At 63.6% G+C, this 23,047-nt stretch overlaps 11 protein-coding genes and 1 non-coding gene across 12 annotated transcripts; 6 read left to right on the top strand and 6 right to left on the bottom strand.

The window, feature by feature from the left end:
- Positions 1-27: 27 nt before the first annotated feature.
- On the bottom strand, positions 28-1,632 carry SKS1 (Serine/threonine protein kinase; the record flags this gene model as incomplete). The annotated part of the gene is made up of 1 exon (XM_060266050.1): positions 28-1,632. One exon carries the CDS (start codon positions 1,630-1,632, stop codon positions 28-30), a length of 1,605 nt encoding a protein of 534 aa, XP_060122033.1.
- Positions 1,633-2,490: 858 nt separating this feature from the next.
- MJAP1_002107 (uncharacterized protein) lies at positions 2,491-4,489 on the top strand (the record flags this gene model as incomplete). The annotated part of the gene is made up of 2 exons (XM_060266049.1): positions 2,491-3,123; positions 3,146-4,489. The coding sequence occupies 2 exons, from the start codon at positions 2,491-2,493 to the stop codon at positions 4,487-4,489; spliced, it is 1,977 nt and encodes a 658-aa protein (XP_060122032.1).
- Positions 4,490-4,503: 14 nt separating this feature from the next.
- On the bottom strand, positions 4,504-5,077 carry RCF1 (Respiratory supercomplex factor 1, mitochondrial; the record flags this gene model as incomplete). The annotated part of the gene is made up of 2 exons (XM_060266048.1): positions 4,504-4,943; positions 4,966-5,077. 2 exons carry the CDS (start codon positions 5,075-5,077, stop codon positions 4,504-4,506), a joined length of 552 nt encoding a protein of 183 aa, XP_060122031.1.
- Positions 5,078-5,098: 21 nt separating this feature from the next.
- Positions 5,099-7,462, bottom strand: SYP1 (Suppressor of Profilin deletion; the record flags this gene model as incomplete). Its single annotated transcript, XM_060266047.1, has 3 exons — positions 5,099-7,301; positions 7,328-7,401; positions 7,424-7,462. 3 exons carry the CDS (start codon positions 7,460-7,462, stop codon positions 5,099-5,101), a joined length of 2,316 nt encoding a protein of 771 aa, XP_060122030.1.
- A 79-nt stretch (positions 7,463-7,541) lies between these two features.
- HOG1 (mitogen-activated protein kinase) lies at positions 7,542-8,712 on the top strand (the record flags this gene model as incomplete). Its single annotated transcript, XM_060266046.1, has 3 exons — positions 7,542-7,810; positions 7,869-8,605; positions 8,630-8,712. The coding sequence occupies 3 exons, from the start codon at positions 7,542-7,544 to the stop codon at positions 8,710-8,712; spliced, it is 1,089 nt and encodes a 362-aa protein (XP_060122029.1).
- A 150-nt stretch (positions 8,713-8,862) lies between these two features.
- Positions 8,863-10,956, top strand: MID1 (stretch-activated cation channel mid1; the record flags this gene model as incomplete). The annotated part of the gene is made up of 2 exons (XM_060266045.1): positions 8,863-8,945; positions 8,997-10,956. 2 exons carry the CDS (start codon positions 8,863-8,865, stop codon positions 10,954-10,956), a joined length of 2,043 nt encoding a protein of 680 aa, XP_060122028.1.
- Positions 10,957-10,972: 16 nt separating this feature from the next.
- On the bottom strand, positions 10,973-11,728 carry MJAP1_002102 (uncharacterized protein; the record flags this gene model as incomplete). The annotated part of the gene is made up of 4 exons (XM_060266044.1): positions 10,973-11,160; positions 11,183-11,403; positions 11,426-11,614; positions 11,637-11,728. 4 exons carry the CDS (start codon positions 11,726-11,728, stop codon positions 10,973-10,975), a joined length of 690 nt encoding a protein of 229 aa, XP_060122027.1.
- A 24-nt stretch (positions 11,729-11,752) lies between these two features.
- RFT1 (Oligosaccharide translocation protein rft1) lies at positions 11,753-14,628 on the top strand (the record flags this gene model as incomplete). Its single annotated transcript, XM_060266043.1, has 3 exons — positions 11,753-12,837; positions 12,893-14,554; positions 14,577-14,628. 3 exons carry the CDS (start codon positions 11,753-11,755, stop codon positions 14,626-14,628), a joined length of 2,799 nt encoding a protein of 932 aa, XP_060122026.1.
- Positions 14,629-14,649: 21 nt separating this feature from the next.
- On the bottom strand, positions 14,650-18,417 carry MJAP1_002100 (uncharacterized protein; the record flags this gene model as incomplete). The annotated part of the gene is made up of 1 exon (XM_060266042.1): positions 14,650-18,417. One exon carries the CDS (start codon positions 18,415-18,417, stop codon positions 14,650-14,652), a length of 3,768 nt encoding a protein of 1,255 aa, XP_060122025.1.
- Positions 18,418-18,739: 322 nt separating this feature from the next.
- On the top strand, positions 18,740-20,207 carry MJAP1_002099 (uncharacterized protein; the record flags this gene model as incomplete). The annotated part of the gene is made up of 2 exons (XM_060266041.1): positions 18,740-19,032; positions 19,178-20,207. The coding sequence occupies 2 exons, from the start codon at positions 18,740-18,742 to the stop codon at positions 20,205-20,207; spliced, it is 1,323 nt and encodes a 440-aa protein (XP_060122024.1).
- A 259-nt stretch (positions 20,208-20,466) lies between these two features.
- MJAP1_002098 lies at positions 20,467-20,576 on the bottom strand. Its single transcript has one exon. It is a non-coding gene; the product is annotated as a tRNA-Ala (tRNA).
- A 345-nt stretch (positions 20,577-20,921) lies between these two features.
- On the top strand, positions 20,922-22,868 carry MJAP1_002097 (uncharacterized protein; the record flags this gene model as incomplete). Its single annotated transcript, XM_060266040.1, has 1 exon — positions 20,922-22,868. The coding sequence occupies one exon, from the start codon at positions 20,922-20,924 to the stop codon at positions 22,866-22,868; it is 1,947 nt and encodes a 648-aa protein (XP_060122023.1).
- Between the last annotated feature and the right edge of the window lie 179 nt (positions 22,869-23,047).

Below are 23,047 nucleotides of genomic sequence, written 5' to 3'. Positions count from 1 at the left end.
CGGACGCTTCCGGTGATCGGCCAAGGCTCACCGCGCAACAATGGGCGGAATCGCCTCACAGGGGCCCGAGCACCATATGCTGCTGGCGTCCATGCTGTCATCGGGGCTGCTGACAGGTGTCAAAGTGAAATCCGTGTCGCTTGCTGATTGCGAAGTCTCGGAATAACCGTCGACCGGCACATCGGGAATAAGAAGATCGGAGTTGGGCTTCGGCTTCGCAGCGAAATGGTCGCCGCTCGACTCGGGCACGGCGCGCGGATGAGGCCGCAGAGACTGGGCCTCGTCGACAGTAGCCAAGTAGAGGTTCATTGCGGTGTCACGCAGCGGCGCACGCTTGGCGCTCTTGGCAGCTTGTTCCTGAACACACCGGTCGTATGCGTCGTCCAGCGACAGCTGCGAGAAGTGCGACGTCCCTGCGTTCGGCACAGCCGACGAATGTGAAGGTGGCGTCAGCGCCTCCGAAATAACGTCGGAAGAGTCCATGTCCTCTTGCGGCACAAGAGAAGCGAGTGCGTCGGACGGAATGCGTGGCGTTGTCTCGACCTGCGCCTTGGACTGGTGGTGGTCCGTAGCGACCATCGGCACCGAGTGGTGACGGTGCCAAAGTTCGAGCGCGGTCGCCTGCAGACGGGGAATGGCATTCACCCATCGCCGCAGGCTGCGGATCGAGCAGCGCGATTCGGAGCGGAACGTAAAAATGCGCTTCAGCACAGCGTTCGTCTCCTCCGAGATCGGCAGGACCTTCTTGATAAAGTCGGGGTCCTTGAGGTATTCGCGGAAGGTCTCGTCCTGGGAGCTGGCCTGCTTCCACGGGTTGCGGCCGCAGATAAGATTGATCAAAATGACGCCCAGCGACCACACATCGTTGGCGGCGGTATTGTAGTGCGAGAGGCGTGCCGACAGGCCACCTTGGCACTCGGGGCCCATGTAGAATGAGCTGCCGCAGCCAAAGTCGTTGCTCCAGCGGTCGCCGGTGGCAAGACCAAAGTCGGCCAGTAGTACCCGGCGTCCGTTCTGCATGCACAGGATGTTCTCTGGCTTGAGATCGCGGTGGTAGATGCCCATGTTGTGACAGTGTTCCACGGCATCCAAGATCTGGTTGAAGACGTCTTTCACCACCACGTCCATAGCAAGGCGGGTGCGGGTATAGGCAGGGTCTTCAGGCATGGGGCGGCCGTCGTTGGCAACCGGGTCGCGCACATAGGGCTCAGGGTCCACGGTGTACTGCATCTTCTCGGTAATCATCGAGAAGAGATCGCCATCCGGGCAGTAGTCCATGATGACATAGACGTTGGGATCATGCGGTTCGTCAATGATGCGATGCAAAGAGACCACGTTCGGGTGGCTGGATGTCATGGTATGCAAGAGTGTCTCGCGGCGCTGGAAAGCGCGCTGGCGATTGTCGAGACCGACCTTGTTAAGGCACTTTACGGCGTAGTAGTCGCCTTGTCCATTGGTCCCTCGCGACGACTCGCCGAGGAACTTGCGTGCGTGTTGAAATGAGGAGACATCCCGTGCAAGATAGACAACGCCATAGGCGCCCAGTCCCAGCACCGAGAGAAGCTCCAGGCGGCCGTCGGCAATCCGTGTCCCAATAAGGTTGCGGTGCTGAGGCGGAGTTACGCTGGTCATAATGGCCAAGCGCTCAGCGAGCGTGTTTGCACGAGGCAGACACTAAAATGAACAGTGAGCAATACCGCGGGATACGGCGTAGGTCGACTGGGGAGCGGTGGTGATCTTTGCCACAAGTGCTAGTAGCTGTCCAAAAAGTCTAGCTCGGGTACGGCAGATATATACATTGAAAGACTTTACCCATGCCAAAAACGTCCACGGGTTAACACCCCTTGGGCGAGCTCAGATGCGCCCTTGTGACGCTCTTTTTTGCCTTAGATGCCCGCCACCCTATATTACTCGGCACTTGGCAAGCCCCCGCGCTGCATTGGTATGCAGACTGGTTAAATCGGGCATAGGGTTTCTCGCTTTCCCTGGGAATTGGCACGACCAAATTGCAACCGGTGACGCAACCCCGGACCCAAGTCCACTATGCGATACTTGCCGCATCTGCCAGCCTCGCGCTTTTCTTGTTCGCGACGTCATTCTTCGCAGCTTTACGTCACTATGCACACCCCCTTGATTCGCCCGCGTGCCGCTCGCTGGCACGTGGAAATAGACTAGTTAGTCAGCATGACAAACGGAACGTCCGTGGCCGTGCTCCCCACGCGCCCCTGCCTAAGACCCCGCAGGATGCGCCGGCTCCTGGGCCGCAAGGCACCGTCCGTGCGAGCAGATTCCGATGAATGGGCGACCCATCCTGTAGATGTGGGTCATGATGACACAGTATATCCATCCTATGGCGAATTCGCACACGAAGCGCCGCGGCGCGAGCGCGAAGCCCGGCATGCCTCGGCGCCGTTCCGCTTCGGCGCACGACGCGAGCGCAGTGGAACGCATCCCCCTCACGACGCGTCGTCCATTCTATTCGCGCCAGATATGAACCTTTCTCAGTGGAAGAACGCTGAAGACGCACAGGCGCGGCGCGCACCGCCCGAGCCCGCGCCGGCGGACGGACAGCGGCAGCGGCAGCGGAGTGCGTCGGACCCCGATGAGGATCCGAATCCCTATCCGGTGTATCCCGTGCCGCGGCGCGAGCACCAGGACGAGCCGCGCACACGCCCACGCGACCGCTCCTCGGGGCTCTTCAAATGGAAACGAGGCGGCCATGCCCTCGACGGCGCACGCCGGCCGCTCGTGGGAGGCGACGAGGAAGAGCTGAGCGAAGAGGGGCTCGTCGCGCGCGAAATCGCCGGGTTCTGCCACGCCAAGGCGCAGGCGGACGACTGGCGCCGGGTGCACGCTCTCGGTGACATGATCCACGCCTCGGAAAGCAACTCGAAAGAGGCGGTGCGCACCCTGCGCCACGAAATGCGCGGCAGCGATACCAATGCACAGCGGCGCGCCGTTCGCGCCTGGGCGCTGTGGTCGCTGTCGTCCGGCGGGACATTTGGCTCGTACGCATGCAATACACAGCTCCTGTCGACGCTCGAAGAGCTGCTCGAGAACCCCTTGACCTTTCGGGAGCTGCGTGAGGACATCCTCGACGTGCTGAGTGCACTGACATTTCGTGTACGTACTATGGCTAACCCAGTCGAAAAGCTCGCAGCGGCTGCGGCCTGTTGCGCGTCTCTGGGCACGCGTGCGTCCCGACGACCGGCCGGCGGCCGGCGCGCCGATGCGCGAAGCGCTCTTTGGAGGAAGCCCCGAGCTCGTGCCGGAAGCGGCCGAGCGGCCGCGCCCCCGCGACGCGCCGCGCGCGATGGAGCGCGCCGACGTGGCCGCGCGGCCAGTGGCCCGCCAGGATCGGCCCGAGCGCCTCGTGCCCCGCCAGGATCTGCCCGAGCGCCTCGTGCCCTGCCCCGAGGTCGCCGAGCGGCCGCGCCCCCACCTCGAGAGTGTCCCTGCGTGGGCCGAGCGTGTGCAGCAAGAGGCGCGCGCGTCGCCCCGTGCCGAGCTGCCGATTCCCCCCCTCGAGGCGCAGCTCGGCGACCTTTCTCTGCGGCGCGCGGCCGAGCGCCCCGCCAAGCCCCGCGAGCGCTTCGAGACGTTTGTGCCGGAAGACGTGCCGCTCAAGAACCCCTTCCTCCCCTCCCAGCCCCCGTCTGCGGCGGATACCTACTCGCCCGAGGAGCCCCTTGAGGCGCGCTCGTCGGTCGAAACGCATCCCTCGCACGAGGCGCCGCCCCTTCCCCAGCGCTCGCCGTGGCGTGATGTCCCACCGCTGCCTGCGGTGGTGCCACCGAGCCTGCCCGAGCGGCGCGAGTCCGCGGTCGATGAAAGCGCCGACGAGCCAGCGCGCGACCCTGCCGAGATCGTCGCGGACATTTACCATTCGTGCCAAGAGGCCCAGGCCAACGCGTCGGTGCTCTCCGAGGCGCTGTCCTACGAAGGCCTCGCCGCGCCCCTCGCCGGCGAGTTTGCCGACAAGGTCCAGGCGTCGCAGGACTACCTCTTGGCGATGCTCCCGTGGGCGACCGAGCACGCCGAGACGCCGCACGCCCCCGAGCTTGCCACCGGGGCCGAGGCGCTGCTCGCCGATGTGCTCGACGCGCTGAGCAATGCTGGCGACGCGCTCGCGCAGCGCGACCGTCTCAGCGACGCGGCCGCGGCGCACACCGAGCCGCCCGCGCCTGCCGTGCGCGTCGACGAGGCGGACGACGTGCCGGACCCCGCGCAGCCGAGCGAAAAAGCGCTCGGCAAGCGCCGCGCGGTCGACAACGAGAGCGTCGCCGGGAGCGCCGAAGGGGGCACCGATGCAAGTGCACCGCTAAGCTCGACCTCGCCCTCGCTCCCCGAAAGCCGCGCGGCGCAGAAGCCGCCGCTGCCGCTGATCCCCGCCCCCCGCACGCCCCCCCACACGGACGACGAACACGTGCCCGGCGAGTGGGTCGCCTCGGAGCCCGACACGGGCAACGAGTCGGAACACACGACATAGGTGTATATACCAAGCTACTGCTGGAACGTGAACGAGCGCTTGTCCTGCCCAAGTTTGGGAAAGACGCGCTTCCGCGGCTCCTCCGGAGGCGCTGTGGCGGCCTTTTCCCGCGCCTCGATCTCCTCCTGGACCATGCGCTGCACCGCCGCATTCTCGCGTTCGTCGCGTGCGTGTGCATCCTGGAAGCGCCGGCGCCACTCGAGGTCGTGCTCGGCGGCGCGGCGCTCCTCCTTCTCCTTGTTCCAGTAGGGCATCGGCGCCGGCGAGCCGTCCGCGTTCGGCGGGGGCACCTGCGCCGTCGGCGGCTTGAAAAAGAAGAGACTCGCCGCTGCCGCCGCGACGGTCAGTGTCTGGAAGATGACACGCCAGCGCAGCGCACGCTGGAACGTCTCGCGGTTCCCGCTCTTGAGCTGACCCGAGGCGTAGATCAGCGCGCCGCACGTCAGCAGCGAACCTGGATAAGCCACGTAGCATACCGATCGGCACCAGGGGGTCCTGCTTCATCTTGCGCCACATTTTCTCTCTGCCCGTCTCCTCTTCCTCAAACACGAGAGGGATGTACCCCTCCTCTTTTCCGTCCGTGCTCATCGCGACGAAGAAACCTCCACACTATGGCTGGGCAAAGTACTTGCCGGCGACCGTCTCCCGGTGGACGCTCGCAAAGACGATGGGGTGCGCGCCTGCGCGTGCCTCGAGGCCCACATCGCTGACGGTATGCGCCGTGAGCTGCCAGGCGACCGACACGGGCTGCGGCGTGCCTTGGGCGGCGACAGGGAAGCGCGCGAGGATCTTGTGCGCCTCGCCGTCGCCCAGCGGGAGCGACGCGGCGCGCTGCCACGCGAGCTGCTGCGCGTCGGGGTCCCAGTCGCCGACCGGCTGGCTGAGCACGCTGCCCACGACCGGCGTCTCGGGCGGGATCGCAACGCTAAAGTACACGCCGCTGAGCGCCGCGTGGGGCGCACGCTCCGCAAGGAGCGACGCGTTGTTCACGCGGTAGGTCACCAGCAGCGAGCTCTGCTGCGCCTCGCAGCGCCACTTGGGCTCAAGCAGGAGAGGGGCGGCGCGTGCGTCGCTTGCACGCAGCTGGTAGCGCAGCGCGACCGTGTCGCTGCCGCTCTTGGCGAGCTCCGCCAGGTCGACTTCGTACAGGTCCGGCGCGCCCACCACCTCGTACACGAGGCCGGGGTGCGCCGCAACCTTTTCGAGCTGGTCCGCGTTGCTGAGCGCGATGCGCGCGCGGCCGCCATCGACGGCGCCGGCCAGAATACTCAGACGCACCTCGCCGACGACCATGACACGCGTCAGCGCACTGCCGACCCACATCACGTTCACGCGCTCAACAATGCGCGCAGACAAGGGCACGGCGTGTGCCACGGGCGACATTTGCGTCGTAGAGATCGTAGCTGGCGAAAAGGCCGAGGCCAGCGGCGGCGCGGGCGCAGGCACCGACGTGGGCGCCGCCGCGGCGGCGGCGATCGGCGGCGGCGACAGGGGGGCGTGCGGCGCCCAGGCCTCTTCGCGGGGCGACGCGCCTTCCAGCAGATCGTAGCTCGTCTTGCGGTACTCGCTGCGGTCGCGCCGGCCCGACGGCGGCGACGGCACGCCGATGCTCGAGTTGCGCAGCTGCATGCGCATGTGCTCCCACGCCGCGGCCTCGTCCTGGTTCGCGTCCGGCAGAGGCACGTCGGAGAACTGCGTCGTGGCGCGGCGCGTCGCGAAGTGCATCCCGGCGTCCGACGGCATCCGAGCGCCGTCCGCTGCGCGGCTGCTCTCGTCGACCGGCTGGCTCGGCTCCCATGGCGACTGCGCGCGGTTGTACGGGGCCTGGTCAAACGCCTGCGGCGAGCCACGCATCTCGCGGCTGAACGGCGACGCGGTCGACTCGCGCGCAAATGGCGCGCTCGGCGGCGCCTCGACCGGGCCCTCGTCGAGGGTCTCTTGCACCGGCGCCATCTCGCTCGCCCGGGGCTGCGAGGTGTGGAAGAGGGCGCTCGGGAGCGGGACAGAGAAGCGCGGCGAGCTCGTCGCCTGGTCCCTGGCTGGCGGCACGATCGGCTCATCGTGCGTGCGGCGGAGCTGCGGCAGCGAGGTGCGGCGCATGCTCGTGCGGCTCGGCATGCGCGGCACTTGGTGCGGCGCCTCGCTCGGCTCGCTCGGCTCGCTCGGCGCGCCGCGCAGCGCGCCGCTGCGGGGCGCGGGGCGCATCTTGTGTGCGAATGCGAGCACCTCGCGCTCCGGATCAAAGGACTGTGCCGTGTGGCCCGTGTTGCGCGCCATGTCGTAGGTCTCCTTCGCGAAGTCGCACTGCACCCGCGCAAGTTGGCGTGCGGCGTCGCGGAGCATCGTGAGGCGCCCGCGGTCCATGCGCTCGTATGCGCCCGCGACCAGCGGCGCATGGCGGTCCCACTGCCCTACTGCACGAGCGAGCGACTGCTGCGTGTTGGTGACCTTGGCCTGTGCGGCGCCGGTTTTCTTGCTGTCAAACTTTTTCTGGTCCTTGGCGAGCTGCGACTCGAGCGCGTTGATTTCCTTCATGATCGGCGCAAGCGTTTCGTCATGGCGCTTGATCTTGGCCCACTCGCCGTGGTTGGGCGCGGCGCGCAGCGGCTCTTCGCAGTCGCGAAGGATGCGGCGCTCCAGCGTGGTGTGGGCGTGTGCGGCCTCGGCGAGCTCGGCGACGAGCCGGTCGTACACCGGCTTGTACTCCACCGGCAGGTAGGTCGTGTCCGAAAGGAAAGAGCGCTTCGTGAGCTTCTGCAGCGAGCGCACGTACGCCTCCTCGGCCTCGCGGCGTGCAGCAAAATAGTCGGCGCTGCGTGAGCAAGAAAAAAAACGTACACCTGTTCGTGGAAAATGCGCGCGTTTTTCGCACGCGTCTGCAACGTCTGCAAGCTCGTGCGTGGATCCGCAGGCTGCGTGAGCAAGAACACCTACCACAAACGCCTCGGCGTACACCTGCACCGCGTCGCTCATCGTCGTCCTCCGCGTCGTGCTTAGTCAAAAAAGCACGTGGCACCGCGCCGGACCGTCGCGCCGTTCCACGACTCGCACGATGGCCGACTTTGCGAAGCTCTCCATTTTCGGCACGGTCTTTGAGGTGACGACGCGCTATGAGAACTTGCAGCCGGTGGGAATGGGTGCCTTCGGCCTCGTGTGCAGTGCAAAAGACAAGTTGACAGACACGTCGGTGGCGATCAAGAAAGTGATGAAGCCCTTTAGCACGCCGGTCCTCGCGAAGCGTACCTATCGCGAACTGAAGCTCCTCAAGAACATCCGGCACGAGAATGTACGTGTGGCGACTTACCCAGATTATCAGCCTGAGTGACATTTTCATCTCGCCTCTCGAGGACCTGTAGGTTATTTTTTGTGGCTCACCCAGTTACTTTGTCACCGAGCTGCTCGGTACCGACCTGCACCGCCTGCTCACCAGCCGCCCGCTGGAGAAGCAGTTTGTGCAGTACTTCCTCTACCAGATTCTGCGCGGCCTCAAGTACGTGCACTCGGCCGGCGTCGTGCACCGCGACCTAAAGCCGAGCAACATCCTGATCAACGAGAACTGCGACTTGAAGATCTGCGACTTTGGTCTCGCGCGTGTGCAGGACCCCCAGATGACCGGATACGTGTCTACGCGCTACTACCGCGCGCCGGAGATTATGCTCACCTGGCAAAAGTACGACGTCGCGGTCGACGTGTGGAGTGCAGGCTGCATCTTCTCCGAGATGCTCGAGGGCAAGCCGCTGTTCCCCGGCAAGGACCATGTGAACCAGTTTTCGATCATCACCGAGCTCCTCGGCACGCCCCCGGACGAGGTGATCCAGACGATCTGCTCGGAAAACACGCTGCGCTTTGTGCAGTCGCTGCCGAAGCGCGAGCGCGTCTCGTTCCGCGAGCGCTTCCCGAATACAGACCCCGAGGCGCTGGATCTGCTCGACAAGATGCTCGTCTTTGACCTGAACAAGCGCATCACGGCCGCGCAATCGCTCGGACACCCCTACCTCGCGCCCTACCACAACCCCGCGGACGAGCCCGAGGCGGACGAGACCTTTGACTGGAGTTTCAACGACGCGGACCTCCCGATCGATACGTGGAAAGTGATGATGTACTCGGAAATTCTCGGTACGTGCCTAGCGACTCACCCAGACTTCCACAATATGGAGGAACCGGGACTGGACACGGGCGCTGTGCCCATGGCCAAGTCCGTGCAGGAGGTTGGCGAGCAGTAGTAATATACGTGTCTGCTCTGGCTGTAGAAGTAATGTACCGCAGCAGGCATCTTTGTGTCCTGTCCACATCACCACACAGCGCACGGTCCACAGCACCGCCCGGCGCCGCGTTGTCCAAACCTCCACCAGGTTTTTTCCCTCGCGCGAGCGATGGTGGACGTGGCGCCGGGGCACATCGCCCTGCTGCTCTATCTCGTGTTATGCTGGAACATGGCATGGGCAGCCAAATCATCGTCCTCGCATTCATCAGGAAACTCGAACTCCTCGTCTGGCTTGCGGACAAGTACACAGAAGGGAGTACATACCCAGATTCCCACGCAGAGCACGGCGTCGTTCGTGAGTGCAAGCACGGGCCTCGCGCCGCTGCCGACGGATGTGCCGGTCGTGGTGGCGGATCCAAAGCCGTACAAGCTCAATGATTCCATGATCGTACGCAGCGACCTCAACATGAACGCAAGCGATGGCCTTTTCTATACCTTCAACACCACGGCCAATACGCCGATTTACATCTCGCTCTCGGTGTGTTCTGGGCCGAGCATTCCGGCGTACAATACAAGCAACTCGACGCTGCTGAACCATCTGGGACGCAATGCAGCAGAGGCACGGCAGTCGACGTTGGTGTCGATGTACGTGTCCGACAAGTGGAACGTACCGCGCCCAGGGCCCGACTCGGGTATCTCGAGCTCCATGACGGGCTTTGCCCAGGGCGGGTGGACGGATGTCCAGCTAAAAAAGGGGTCCAAGGACGGCGTCTGGATCGGCGTGTATCCCCCCGCGGATCCGCGGGGGATCGACGGCACCTACCGCATCCAGCTCTCGGCGTCGACCAAAGCGCAAATGGAGAATGTCGACAACCGGCCCATGCTCTTTTACGACGACTCGGACGTGCACAGCGCGCTGCTTACTTCGTTTAATTATACCTCGCCAGCGCCCAACATTAGTCTGATTGTGCTGCCGACGGACGGAGAGTACTCGCTTTCCTCCATCACCTACTTCAACTCGTCGTTCTGCGCGGTCTTTGACACTTGGAACAAGCTCCAGGATAGTATTAATGCGCTCCAGATCAACAGCAGCGAGACCAGCCGCAACACGATCCAGGTCGTGACGCGGGGCGACGAGTACCGCCGCAAGAAGGGGAACAAGTCCATGTCCTCGTCGCCCGAGCCGAGTCTCAACGACACGGCGGGCCTGCGGCCCCCGGGCTCGAATGCCCGTCGCGGCGTCGCGGACCCGGTGCCGATGTCGGACCTGCTTGCCCGCGGCGTCAATGTGACGAAACGCGACAACGACGATGGCGGCGACGACGCGGACAACGTGCCGGGGCCGCAGGTGCGCAAGCAGTTCCTGGTCAAGACGCTGGATCCAGGGCGCAACTACACCGCGTACCTCGTCTCGTCGCAGAACTCGAGTGGGATCTTGAGCCGCACGCTCTACCCTTCCGTCAAGTTTGTGACCAAGACGAACCGCAACTGCCGCCTGCTGTACAATGTGCCGTTCTGCCCGGAGCTCGCGTACTCGATCCCTTTTAACCCGGAAAACTCGATCGAAGACGCGATGAAGGTGCTCGGCGAGATGATCTCGGCCAACTACGGCAACTTTAGCGCGACGCTCGGCACGTTCCCATGCGACTCGGACGAGTTTGGGATGTACTCGAGTGTCACGACGTGCGCCGACTGCCTGCGTGCCTACCAGAGCTGGCTGTGTGCCGTGGCGATCCCGCGGTGCACCGACATGATCGACCCGGCGGAAAGCGCCGCGAGCCAGGACGGGACGGACCTCGAGGGACTGCCGATGCCGTCCAACACGCAACTCCATCCGTACGTCGTGAACCGTATCGGAAAGAACTCCTCGCGGCAGTCGTACATTGACGAGCTGCTGAGTCCAGGGGACTACGGCGAGCTGCTGCCGTGCCTCTCGACGTGCGAGATGGTGACGCGCTCGTGCCCGCCGCTGCTCAAGTGGAAGTGCCCCAAGTGGACCGTGACGGCGGAGCGCGACTATGGCACGTTTGCCGACGCGGGCACCGACGGCCTCGGCGAGGATCTCAACGGCGGCGCGGGGCCCGAGGGACTGCGGTACGGCGGCGCGCCGTCGCGGTACGTTGCCTACGATGCGTTCGGCCACGTCTACTGCAACGCGATGGACGTCGACCGCCTGCTGCGCCAGGCCAGCAGCGCGGCACGGCCCGCACCGGCCGGCGCACTGCTCGTCGCGGCGCTTGTCGCGTGGAGCATGACTTGGTAGCTATTTACATTGTACATTACCGCCGTTCCTGGCACATGACAAGCACGTTTTCGTCGGGATCAATTACCTTGAACTCCCGCGTGCCCCAAGTGGTGTTCTTTGGACGGCTCTCGATTCGGGCCTGGCCAAAGTTTTCGGGGGGGAAGTAGTCGCACATCGTGAGCGAATACTGCACAAGCTTTGCCGCAATCTCTTGAAAGAGCGCTGGGTGAGAACAGCGACGTACCGTCGGCATCCTGGATCATGATCCACACCGAGCCGGGCATCGGCTCGGACGCCGCACGCAGCAGGAGATGCACACCGTCCGAGCTCGCGACGTACTGCGCAGCATTGCGCTCATTCGCGCGGGGGGGCGGCGCGCGCTGGATGCGCACCTGCCGCGCATCCTTCGCTCCACGCCGCCGAAAGCCCAGGGCTTTGGTATAAAAGGCCAGCGAACGGTCGATTCTGTGTCAGAAAGAGCACGTACGAAGCAACTACAATGCTCGGCATCGCAAAGAACATGGCGCTCGGCGCGCTGCTTGCGGCACGCTCCGACTCGGAATCCGAGTCGCTGTGCGCATGCGCCTGTGCTTTGTTCGGCGCACGCGCCACGCTCCCCGCGGGAAGGATCCCGGGCCGGTGCATGTTGGTCGACTTGGGCCGCGCATCGCTCTCGCTGCATTAGTCGCAATGCGTACCTTGCAATCTCGCGGTACTCGGGCGCCACCACGTCCACCGCACGCAGCTTGAGGCCCGTGCTCCGCCGCGCCGACAACGGCGCCGCCTGCATCGTAGATTAAACCACGTGGCAACCATGCACGGCGAGGCGTGGTGGGCCAACGCGCTGTACCAGCCGCTGCGTGCGACGCTCGGGGCGTGGGAGGAGGCGCACACGCCGCCCCGGCAGTTTCTCGATGCGCTGGAGCTCGTGCCTGTGTTGGTGGACGGCACAGAGGCCGGAGGGGCACGCCGCGCCGCGCGCGAGCCCCGCGTCGTCGGCGTGCCGAGCCATGCATGGCTCGCGCAGCGTGTCGTACTTGCGTACGTGCTGCATGCGCCGTACGCAGAAGCGAGCCCCCCGGCGCGGATGCAGCCGTTCCGTGCGGCGATCGAGCGCCTCTATACGTGGCTGCAGCGGCGCGACGACGAGGGATGGGCGCCGCGGTGGTTGGGAATGTACTCGGAGAGTGCGGTGCACAATGCGCAAGACACACTCTACCACCTGCTTGGTGCGGCACAGTCCATGGCGCATCTCGGCGAGCTCGTGCCGGCCGCCTTGCTGCAGCTGCCCGTCTGCCCCCACAAGCCGCTCGAGGAAAGGCTGGGCGTCGACCGCGCCGCGTACCTCTTGCAGCGCGCATCGCACAGTGCGCTGTCGGTACCCGACCAGCGCTTCCTCCTTGCGCTGCTGCAGCGTAGCAACGCCGTGGACCCCTGCCTTGGGCTCGCGGCGTTTGGCATCGACGACGTCGCACGCGCTGCTGTACATAATACCCATGCCGCGTACGCGTGGACGCTCGTGCTTGGAACATCCGACTTTCCGTGGGAAGCGCTCGGCGAGGCGCTCTCGCAACACGCCCGCGCGGGACTCGGTATGCAGCGGCGTGTGCACGACTTTCTCGCGCAGCTCCTCCAGAGCACGTACTGCTACACTGTACAGACGCAGTGCATGCCTGGCTACCTCGGCCTACGTGCACAGCAGCTCGCCCCCCCTGCCTCGGACGACGAGGCGAGCACCGAAGAGTTTGCGGTCTATGTCGCGCAGCTCATTGAAAAGGGCCTCCTGCCCATCCACGCGAGCCAACGTACGTGGGACGTTGCGCAAAATACAGATACCGCCCACGACACGCTCGACGCACTCGCGGTCGAGTTGCGCAGCCTCGCACTGGCCTACTCCAAGTACGCGTTTGGCGCGCAGCTTTTCTCGGCCCTTACGTCGCTGGCCCGTGCATAGCCACGTGTTTTTTACCATGGCCCTCACGCAAACGCTCGCGTCGGCGCGCGCGCTGCTCCTGCTTCAGGTCGGCGTGCGCCTCGTGACGTTTGTGCTGAACCAGCTCTTGGTGCGCACCACGTCGCCGGCGGTGTTTGGCGCGGCGAACGTGCAGCTCGAGCTCGTGCTGAGCATCGTCCTCGCGCTCGCACGCGACGGCGTCCGGGCGACCGTGATGCGCCGCCGCGACCAGCAGAGCAGTGTACACAACCTCGCGCTCTTGCCGGTGGTCATAGGGAGTGTGTTGGCGGTGAGTGTAGGATGGGGATACGTCGCATACCTCGCACCGGACGCACTGCGGGCGCAGGGCTCGGCCCTGCCCGTGTCCGTCGCGCTGTACTGTCTCGGGGCGATGCTCGAGCTGGTATCGGAGCCGCTGCATACGTATGCGCTCACGCTCGAGGGGTACGTGCGCCTGCGCGTCGCGATGGAGGCCAGCGCCGTGCTCGCGCGCGCAGTCTGTGCAGTGCTCCTCTTGCGGCCGCAGGGCCTTGACTGGCTCGCTAGCGTGTACGCGGCGTGCGTCGGGCACGCGCACACTTCGTGGCTTGCGTGGGCACTAGGCAAAAAGGCGCTAGGTCCTGAAGCGATTGCGCTGGTCGCTTTTTCGCTCAGCCGCGCCGTGTTCGGCGGCGTGCTGCTTCTTACGGCGTGCGTCGGCATTGCGTACATGGACTCGTGGCGCCGCGTCGTGACGACGCTCCTTCCTGCACGGGGCGTACCACTCGACAAGGAGACGCGCGAGCTGGTCGTCGTCACGAGCGGCCAGGCGCTCCTCAAGTTTGTGCTCACCGAAGGCGATAAACTCGCCGTCGCGCGCCTCACCACGCTCGAGGACCAGGGGGGCTACGCGCTCGCAAGCAACTACGGCTCACTCCTCGCACGCACACTATTCCAGCCGATCGAGGAGAGCGCGCGTCTCTACTTTTCCGAGGCGCTCGGCTCCTCGAAAAAAGACGCCGCAGAGGCCCAGGGCAGCGCGGCGCTCCTTAGCGTCCTCTTTCGCCTGCACGCGCTCCTCGGCCTGGGCTTGCTGACGTTTGGGCCGCCGCTCGCGCAGCCATTCTTGATGATCGTCGCGGGGCCGCGGTGGGCGCAGAGTGCATCGGGCGGCGCGTCGCACGCCTCGGCGATCCTCGCGAGCTACTGCTACTACCTGCCGGTGATGGGCATCAACGGCATTGTCGAGGCGTTCCTGCAGTCGACGGCCCCGCCCGCGCTCCTCGCGTGGTACTCGCGGGTGCTCGTCGGATCGAGCGCCGCTTTTGTCGGTGCTTTGGCGCTTGGGCATGGCGCATTCGCGCACTACGGCGCGGCCCTCGAGTCGGTAGGCCTGCGCCAAGAGACCGTGCTGGTCTGGGCGAATATCGTGGGCCTCGCGGTGCGTGCCGTGGTCTGTATGCGGTACGTCGCACAGACCCTTGCGTCGGCCGTCCCACGCCCGAGCCTCGTGGGCTCGCTGCCAGCTGCGAGCATCCTCGGCACGCTCGGCATGTCGGCCGCGACGCTGCGGTACCTTGCTGCGCCGCTTGGCGAGCGCGCGACGTGGTTCGCCCCGAACTCGGCGCTGGTGCCGCTTGCGACGACGATGGGGCTCGGTGTCGCGACAACCTTGCTTCTCTGGTACGTGTCTCTTCTCACCCAGTGTGCTCCTCGAGCGCCGCTCTTTCCTCGACGCGCTGCGGCTCGTGCGATAATGTAGGAATTACAGTATGACGTTACCTATTAAACAAGCTCGAAAGACGCTTGGATGTGCGCCGCAGACCCGGCTGCGAGGCCGAGGGCGTGGGGCGCGTGAGAGACTGCTGCAGCGAGTTCATCGAAATGAGCTGCTGCGTCAAAAAGTCGCCCGTGCCAGGCCGCATGCGCAAAATCTTCATCGCCATATCGGTGTGCGTGTGGTCTTCTTCGGCCTTGATCCGCTTGTGCTTGCGAATCGTGCCGAGCGAGCGCTGGTTCAAAACCGACTTGGACTTGGCGCGGCGCTCCGCGGGCGACTTGGCGAGCCGCGTCTGGAAACCACGCACGCACTCGACCATCAGCTGGTCCGTGGTCTGGTCGTGGAGGAGCAAGTACGAGATGAGCTCGCGGTACTTGGGCCCTTGCAGGATATCCAGCGGCACGCCGTGCGCGACGCCCGTCTCTTCGTCGTACGCATTAAAGTAGGACTTGAGGAACGACAGCCACTTGAATACAATGTCCACCTCCTTGTCCGACAGCTGCCGCATGTCGGAGGGTGCATCCGAGAGCGGGGGGACGAGAATCGACTCGAGCGTCGACAGGACCTCTTTCCAGACACGCGTGAGGACAAACTGCGCCTGGTCCTCGCTGAGCGAGCTCTTGAGCGTGCCGAGCGTCTCTTCAAAGTAGTCGAGAAGCGGCACGATCGCCGCCTCGAGCTCCTGGTCCGAGAGCGTCGCGCTGCGCTTCCGCTCGTCGACTGGCGGAATGAGCGCCGCCGTGCCGTTCGCCTGTGCGACCGCCGAGGCGTACAATGCCTTGACGTTGTCGATGGCACGGTCCAGATTCACGCGGCCGCCGCGCACCAGCGAACGCACGACCGAGCGCGAGAGGAACTGGCGCATAAAGAGCGACATGTGGTCGACCAACACACGCACCATATCCACTTCCGAACGTTTCAGCACACGGAACGCACGGCCAAAGTGGAAGAGGATATCGTCGTGCGCATCTTCCATACTGATACGCACGAGGACTTTGCCGCCGCTTCCGTCGAGCGTGAGCCACACTTCGTGTGCGTTTTGGTCGCGAAAGACGCGCGGGTCGAGCCGCAGCGGCGCGCGCCCATAAATGGTTGGCTCGCTGCCAAAGCGGCGCTGCCACACGGTTGTCGAGACCCACAGGAGCGAAGAGGCGGGAATGTCAAACACCTCGTCCCAGCGTGGCGAGTAAGTATCGTAGATCGTGCGCGTTTTGGCGAGGCGCATGCCACTTTCGTCGCTCAGCGTGACAAACGTGTCGAGGCGATTCGCAAGCTTTTCGCCCTCGTCGCGGCCTGCGTCCAGCAGCTCGGCCTGGACGAGCTTGACGGAAAAGAGGTAGTGCAACGGCGCACGCTCGCTGCCAAGGCCCACGGCCGAGTCATCTCCCTCGTCCTCCGGCAGCGCGTGGAGCTGCTCGGCAACAATCTTCGCCTGGCGGTCCGCGTCCATGCGCTTGTAGAGATCGTCGAGGAGCTTGCGTGCCGCCTCGATATTGTTCAGCTTGACACACGATGCAGGCTGGAAAAGGAAGGGCTGGATCTTTTTCTCGCCTGCAATCGTCTGCTTGGCCTTGGCGACCCACGCGGCCTGCTTCGGAGGGAGCGCGGCCACGTACTCGTTCGCCAGCTGCCCGTCCAGAAAGCCGCCGAGGAGCGGCGCCGGCTCGTCGGGCGCAGGCAGCATCTCAGCCATGAATAGGTCCTCAATCGCGTGGCAGTACTGCTCCATGAGCCGGCTGTACGACTTTGCGAGGATCGTAAAGAAGCACGCCTGCTCGTACTTGTCCGGCCACTGCAGGTTGAGCAGGAACTGCAGCGGCTGCCGCAGCGCGACCGACAGGTCGGTGATCGACGTGCTGTGCTGCGTCTCTTCTCCGTCGGCCGCGGCAAAGCTATCGGCTTGGAGTGCATTCTGGACCCACTTGGACGCCTGCACCTCGGTCAAGGCGAGCCACTGCTCGACGTACGGCGCAAACCAGCGGCGCAGCGGAAAGTGGAGCGGCGTCGGGGCGTTGCTCGCAGCGTACAGTGCCACGAGCGCACGCACGCGCTCAAACAAGCTTAGCGCCTCGTTCACTTCACCGATCTCGTTGGTCTGTATGACCTGCTGCAAAACAGCTTCGCGCATCGATGCGAGGTCGTCGAGATACAACGGCACGAGCTTTTGAATCACGACGTCCACCGGCGACACCGACAGGATCGACGTAGAAAACTTACGGTCCAGCACCTTGACGCGGTCTTGGATCCAAGTGAGGAGCTGCCCAAACGCATCCAAAAAGTTGGTTCCTCCGCCGAGGAGCTCGGCCGTCTTGGACGTATAGTGCTGGATCGCGCTGATGCGCATCGCCTCGTTCAGCTCGTGCAGTTGTTTTGGTGTAGTGTCCTGCTGGCCGAGCGCAGCAAGCAGCACCTGGATGCGCTCCACGAGCTCGATCGTAGGCTGCATCTCGTCCATATTCGCCGCCTCGACCGCCTGGAACTGGGAATAGATGCCACGCAGCAGCGTGTCGGCCAGAGAGTCGAGCGAGCGGCGCATCGCTTGCTGGTCGTGCTTGCGCCACTGCGGCGGCTCCACCTCCTGCACGACCTGCACGACCTGGTCGAGGGCGGAGCCGAGGCACTCGAACGGGATATCGCCGCAGTCGTACCGCGCCTTGACCACGCGCAGGTTCGCCAGCGCGCGGAAGGCACGCGGAATGCGCCACCGCTCCGCAAGCACATCGAGCAGCTGGAGATGAAGCGGCGAGAGGATGCCGAGGGATACTTCTTCGTCCTCGCTCTTTTTCCGTATCGCGTCCAGGTCCACGTCAATGCACCGCTCGAGCACGCGCTGGTAGGCAGCGGTCGTGTCGCTCGGCACAAACGTCAGCTCGCCGTCCTCCTCATTGTCGGCGACGAGCTCGGGCGTGCTTGTGCTTCCGTCGGTCGACTTGCGCGGCATGCGTGCCGCTGTGCTATCGCTTGTGGACGCATTGCTGAGCAGCTCAGGGCGCAGACGGCACATGTCGACCATCAGCTGCGACAGCGCATTGAGCTCGGCGGACCGCCACTTTTTGTACTCGTCGACCGAGACAAAGTCGTCCGGGGCGCCGGGCCACGGCTGCTGTGCGTGGATCCGGTAGACGATGCGCTTCAAGTCGACCATGCCAGCCGCCATGTTGGACATCGGACGGACCGAGTCGACGTCGCGCAGGAGCTGCACGCCTTCCACGTCAAAGAGCTTGCCGACCGCCAAGATCAAGGGCGCTTCCGCCGCCGGCGTGTCGTCTTCCACGGCCTGGTCGGGGCGCGGCGAGCTGCTCGCGCTGGGCGGGCGCGGCAGGCCGCCCGGCGCGCCGAGCAGCGACGCGTACTCGTCGATGCGCTCGTTCAGTTCTTTTGGCACGACTGCCGAGTTGCGCAGTGTCTCGCGCACGATGCGCACAAATACCTGTACTTCTTGCTGCAGCTCCGACTTGCGCTCGTCCTCGTCCACGACGCGCTTCTTGAGCGAGGACTGTGCCGAGTTGAAAAAGAGCAGCAAAAGCTCCTCGACGCTGCGGTTTTCCTTGAGCCGCTTCATGGTCGCTGCATCCATCACGCTGCTGTAGAACGCGCCGATGGTCTGGCGAAACAGAGGCGCACTGCACTGCGCGTCGCGGCCCATGGCGATCTTTTCGAGCCGCTCCATAAGCCGCTTGTGGAACTTGTCGGGCAGGCGCGCGCTGCGTCCCGCGCCACTCACGCGCATGTCGCGCATCTTCTCCGTGACTGCCGTGAGGTTCATGCGCGCACTCTGGCTGCTCTCAGACGAGCGCCGGGGCGCGGGCGGACGCGCAGGGCTCGCACGGGGCGCCTCCGCCTGTGCCGCAGCCTGGCTTATGGAATGCGCCAGGAACGCAGTTTGTAGAGTATATACATACACATCGCCGTCGGTTACACCTCTTCGCTGTGCCCCAGCGGAAGACGTGCTCGGCAGTGACATCGTCGAGCCCCTGCGCACGAGCGCAGCAAGCAACCTGGCACCGCCGGACCTCCGCTTGCTCCACGTGTGGTTTAGTCAGCAACGCCTGCAGCGGCCCGGCGCGCAAAACGGGTTGACAAAGACCATGTCGAACGCAGACGAGGCGGACGATTTGTATGCAGACCTTTACGGCGAGGAGGCCGATACTAGTGTGAAGCCTCCCGCGCAGCCTGTTGCTGCCGACCCGCGTGCTGCGCCTGCGGCGGCGGTGGCTCCCGCGCCGGCAGCGACGGCCGAGGCAGGCGGCTCGTTTATCCCGGGGATGACGGCAGCGGCTCCTCCTGTAGCTCAGCAGCCTACGGTCGAGTCTGCAGAGGAGCGTGCTGCTGCTGCGATGCGCGGTGAGCATGTGGCGCCGCAGGATTTGCCTGATGAAGGGTGAGTGGTAGACAGGGATGCACACGTCAACGATAGACACTAGTCTGTCGTAGCAGATCAGCTTAGCCATACGAGGTAGGCTCTATTGACTATGTCAGGATAGGCGTGTGCACCCAATTTTACAGAATACATACTAACAGGTTAGAAAAATGTTCGTCGGCGGTCTCAACTGGGACACGAGTGAAGAGAGCCTGCGCAAGTACTTTGGCCAGTTTGGGCCGGTGAGCTCGTGCACGGTGATGCGCGACGGCACATCGGGCCGCTCGCGCGGCTTTGCGTTTGTGACGTTCTCGGACCCCAAGTCGGTGAACGCGGTGATGGTCCGCGAGCACTACCTCGACGGCAAGATCATCGACCCGAAGCGCGCCATTCCACGCCCGGAGCAGTCCAAGACCCAAAAGTGCTTCGTCGGCGGCCTGCCCCAGACTGTGACGCAGGACTCGTTCAAGCAGCTCTTCCAACAGTTTGGCCACGTCCTCGACAGCACAGTGATGATGGACAAGGATACCGGCCGCCCGCGTGGATTCGGCTTCGTCACGTTCGAGGACGACGACGGCGTCGAGCGCACGCTCGCCAACCAGCCGCTCATGCTCGACGGCAAGCAGATCGAGGTGAAGCGCGCCCAATCGCGGGGTCAGCCGGCGTCGAGCGCGGCGCCGAACCGCTTCAGCTCGGGCGCAAACGACGCGCCGAGCCGCGGCGGACAGGCGCCGCTGCGCGCGTGGGGCGCGCCGAGCGCGGGCGGCGCCGAGGCGGCCAAGGGCGGCTCCTTCGACCCGCAGGCCATGGCCAAGATGTACCAGCAGATGGGCTGGGGCGGTGCCAACTGGAACCCGCAGATGGTCTGGCAGCAAATGATGTCGGCCTACATGGGTGGCGCCGGGGCCAAGGGCGGCTGGAACCCGGCCGCGATGGGTGGTGCTGCTGCTGGCGGAGCCAACAGCAACCCGGCCGCAGCTTATATGCGCGCGTACAGCGCGGCAGGCGCAGGCAACGCCTCGGGCGGCGACAACAAGTCGCCGGCCGGCGGCGGCTGGGGCAGTCGCGGCGGCAGCAGCGGCCCTTCGAGCGACGACCCGCGTGGACGCTCCTCGCACGGCGGTTCGTCGGGCGGACACCGCGAGCGTTCGCCCGTGCGTGGCTCGCGTAACTACGATGAACGGAGTCGTTTCTAGTATGGCTATGGCTACGAGTTGATGAGAAGCATAGGCACACGCCGCAGCGCGGTTAGAATAGTAGTACCATAAAACAAAATATACATCGCTGGGATTGCCCAAGTCAAACCGACTTTCCCTGGACAATCTGCGGTCGGCATGCACCTCGCGCGACGGGCATTTGTCACTGCATCGGACATGGCGTGACGTGCAGTGTGACCCTGGGCGACAGGTCCAACCCCAAAATCCCGATCCTCTTCATCTAAGCGGAATAAAAAAGTGGACAAGACGGGATTTGAACCCGGGACCTTCTGCTGAATTCGAACACTGAAGCCGATTCAGTCGCAGATTTGATGCGAAGCAGACGTCATACCACTAGACCACATGCCCTTGTAGTTGAAAGAGCTGGCCTGGTGGCCAATTATAATCCTAATGACAATTGCTGCGCAAAACTTGCGCTCCAATCGGCGCGTTGCATGCCTATCACTTTATTATCTGCAGGCAACTGCAGGCGTTTAGAACTCAAATCGAGATTGGTCACATATCGGACAACTTGCGTGCAAATGGCGGAAAGGGGGTTGTGGGCGTTCATTGACAGCAGACCCCGCGCGTCCGCAGCAATATGCGCGTGATGATAACGCGATGATAGTCAAGTTTCGCGAATTCCGAAAAATATAACTGTAGATCCGAAGTTGGTCCGGTCTTTCTTTACCTTCCTCTCATCTCTTCCCCACAATGGTGGTGGAAGCTGCCTACGACCAGGGCTTTATTGCCCAAGGCACTGCCGATCAAGTGAACTATGAACAACACCTCCACGAGGCTGGCAAGGATGAAACCATCCCCGCTGGCCTTAGTCATCTGGGGGACTCTGGGAAGAAGGTCGACGAGGACGTTACGGAATGGCACTTCCCTACCGAGGAGGAGCGCTCGACGCTGCGCCGTGTCCCAGAGAAGATCAACTTCCCTACCTTTGCGATCGGAATTTGCGAGTTTGCTGAGCGTTTCAGTTACTACGGCGCGACGCAGGTGTATAACAACTTTATCCAGTTTAAGCGCCCTGTCATCGACGGCGTCGTCCAGCGCTCTGGCGCCGGTCGCGGTATCGCGCAGCACTCGGGTGCGCTTGCCATGGGCTCGCGTGCTGCGACGGGTCTGATCACATTCAACTCGTTCTGGTGCTACGTTACCCCGCTTGTCGGCGCGTGGCTCGCCGATACGTATTGGGGCCGTTTCAAGACGATCACCTACGGTGTTTTCGTTGCTCAGATCGGCCATATTCTGCTGGTCATTTCTGCGATTCCTGGTGTGCTGGACAACCTCCAGGGTGCCAAGGCTTGCTTTATCATTGCGCTGATTATCATGGGTACGGGCACGGGTGTGTTCAAGGCGAGTTGCCCCGTGCTGGTGGCCGAGCAGATGAAGGTCAAAGAAGAGACGGTTGTGACGCTCAAATCGGGCGAGCGTGTGATTATCGACCCTGCGCTTACGACCGCTCGTGTTTACGTTTGGTACTACCTCATGATCAACCTGGGTTCGCTTGCTGGTCAGCTTGGTATGATCTACGCCGAGATGAACCACGGCTACTGGCTTGCGTACCTGCTCCCCACCCTCGTCTTCTTCCTGCCAGTCCCTGTGCTCTGGTTCGGCCGCAACTACTATGTCAGCACGCCGCCGCAGGGTTCGGTGCTTAGCACTGCCTGCAAGGCGTGGGGCCGTGCGATCAAGGCCAGCTGGAGCTGGAACCCCACCACTTTCATCCGCAACTGCAAGAGCGACCACTTCTGGGACGTTTCGCGTCCCTCTATGGTGCAAGACCAGTCTCCCGACTGGATGATCTACAACGACCGCTGGATCGATGAGCTGAGCCGTGGTATCAAAGCTTGCGCCATCTTCATCTTCTTCCCCTTGTACTGGCTGTGCTACAACCAGCTGACGGGTCCTCTTCTGACCCAGAGCAGCCAGATGAGCCTGAACGGTTCTCCCAGCGAGCTGGTCAGCCAGCTCGACCCCATCTTCATTATTGTTATGTGCCCCCTCTTCAACCTTTTGGTATACCCGATGATCGACCGCTACCGCATCAATTTCACCCCTATTAAGCGCATTACGGTCGGCTTCATTTGCGTGTCGATGTCAATGATCTGGGCTTCGGTCTTGCAGCACTACATTTACCAGACCAACCCTTGCGGCAAGTACGTCGGTGACAGCATTACCCTGAACGGCGTCGACTGCTCAGAGGCGGCCTCGTCTATCAACGTCTGGGTCCAGTCGGGCGCGTACGTGCTCATTGGCTTGAGCGAGATCTTTGCCTCGATCGTCTCGATGGAAATTGCCATGATCATGGCGCCAAAGAATATGCGCTCGATCGTCATGGCTATCGGCTCCTTCACCACCGCCGTCGCTGCTGCTATTGGCGAGGCCTTTGTCGCCCTGTCGGCCAACCCGCTGTTTGTGGTCAACTACGGTGTATTTGCCGGCCTGTCGTTCGTCGGCGGTCTCCTCTTCTGGTTCTTCTTCTACAAGATCGACCGCAAGCAGGACGAGCTCAACCTTATCGGCCAGGAGGGCTACGAGAAGGCCCAGGGCCATGAAACGGGTGGCTTTGTTTCTACGAACGAAAAGAACCCCGAGCCGGCGACAGAGGCGCCTAGTAACGAGAAGGCACCTACTGTCCTCACCCCCTAATCTATTTTGGAGCGGATCTTTCATAGGTAACACACGAAATGGGATTCGAGATATGGTCTATGACGCGTTTAAAGTTTGTGGGCGCAGGGCGTACGCCCTGATTATAGAGCGGTTTGCATCCCTGATAGCAAGCACGTAATGTACCATTTGGGAAAATTGGGTCCATTTCGCCCACACGT

This window comes from Malassezia japonica, chromosome 3, assembly GCF_029542785.1.
Source record: "Malassezia japonica chromosome 3, complete sequence".
Classification (NCBI taxonomy): domain Eukaryota; kingdom Fungi; phylum Basidiomycota; class Malasseziomycetes; order Malasseziales; family Malasseziaceae; genus Malassezia; species Malassezia japonica.
The sequence above is the reverse complement of the archived record's forward strand: the minus strand, read 5'-3'. Positions and strand labels throughout refer to the sequence as shown.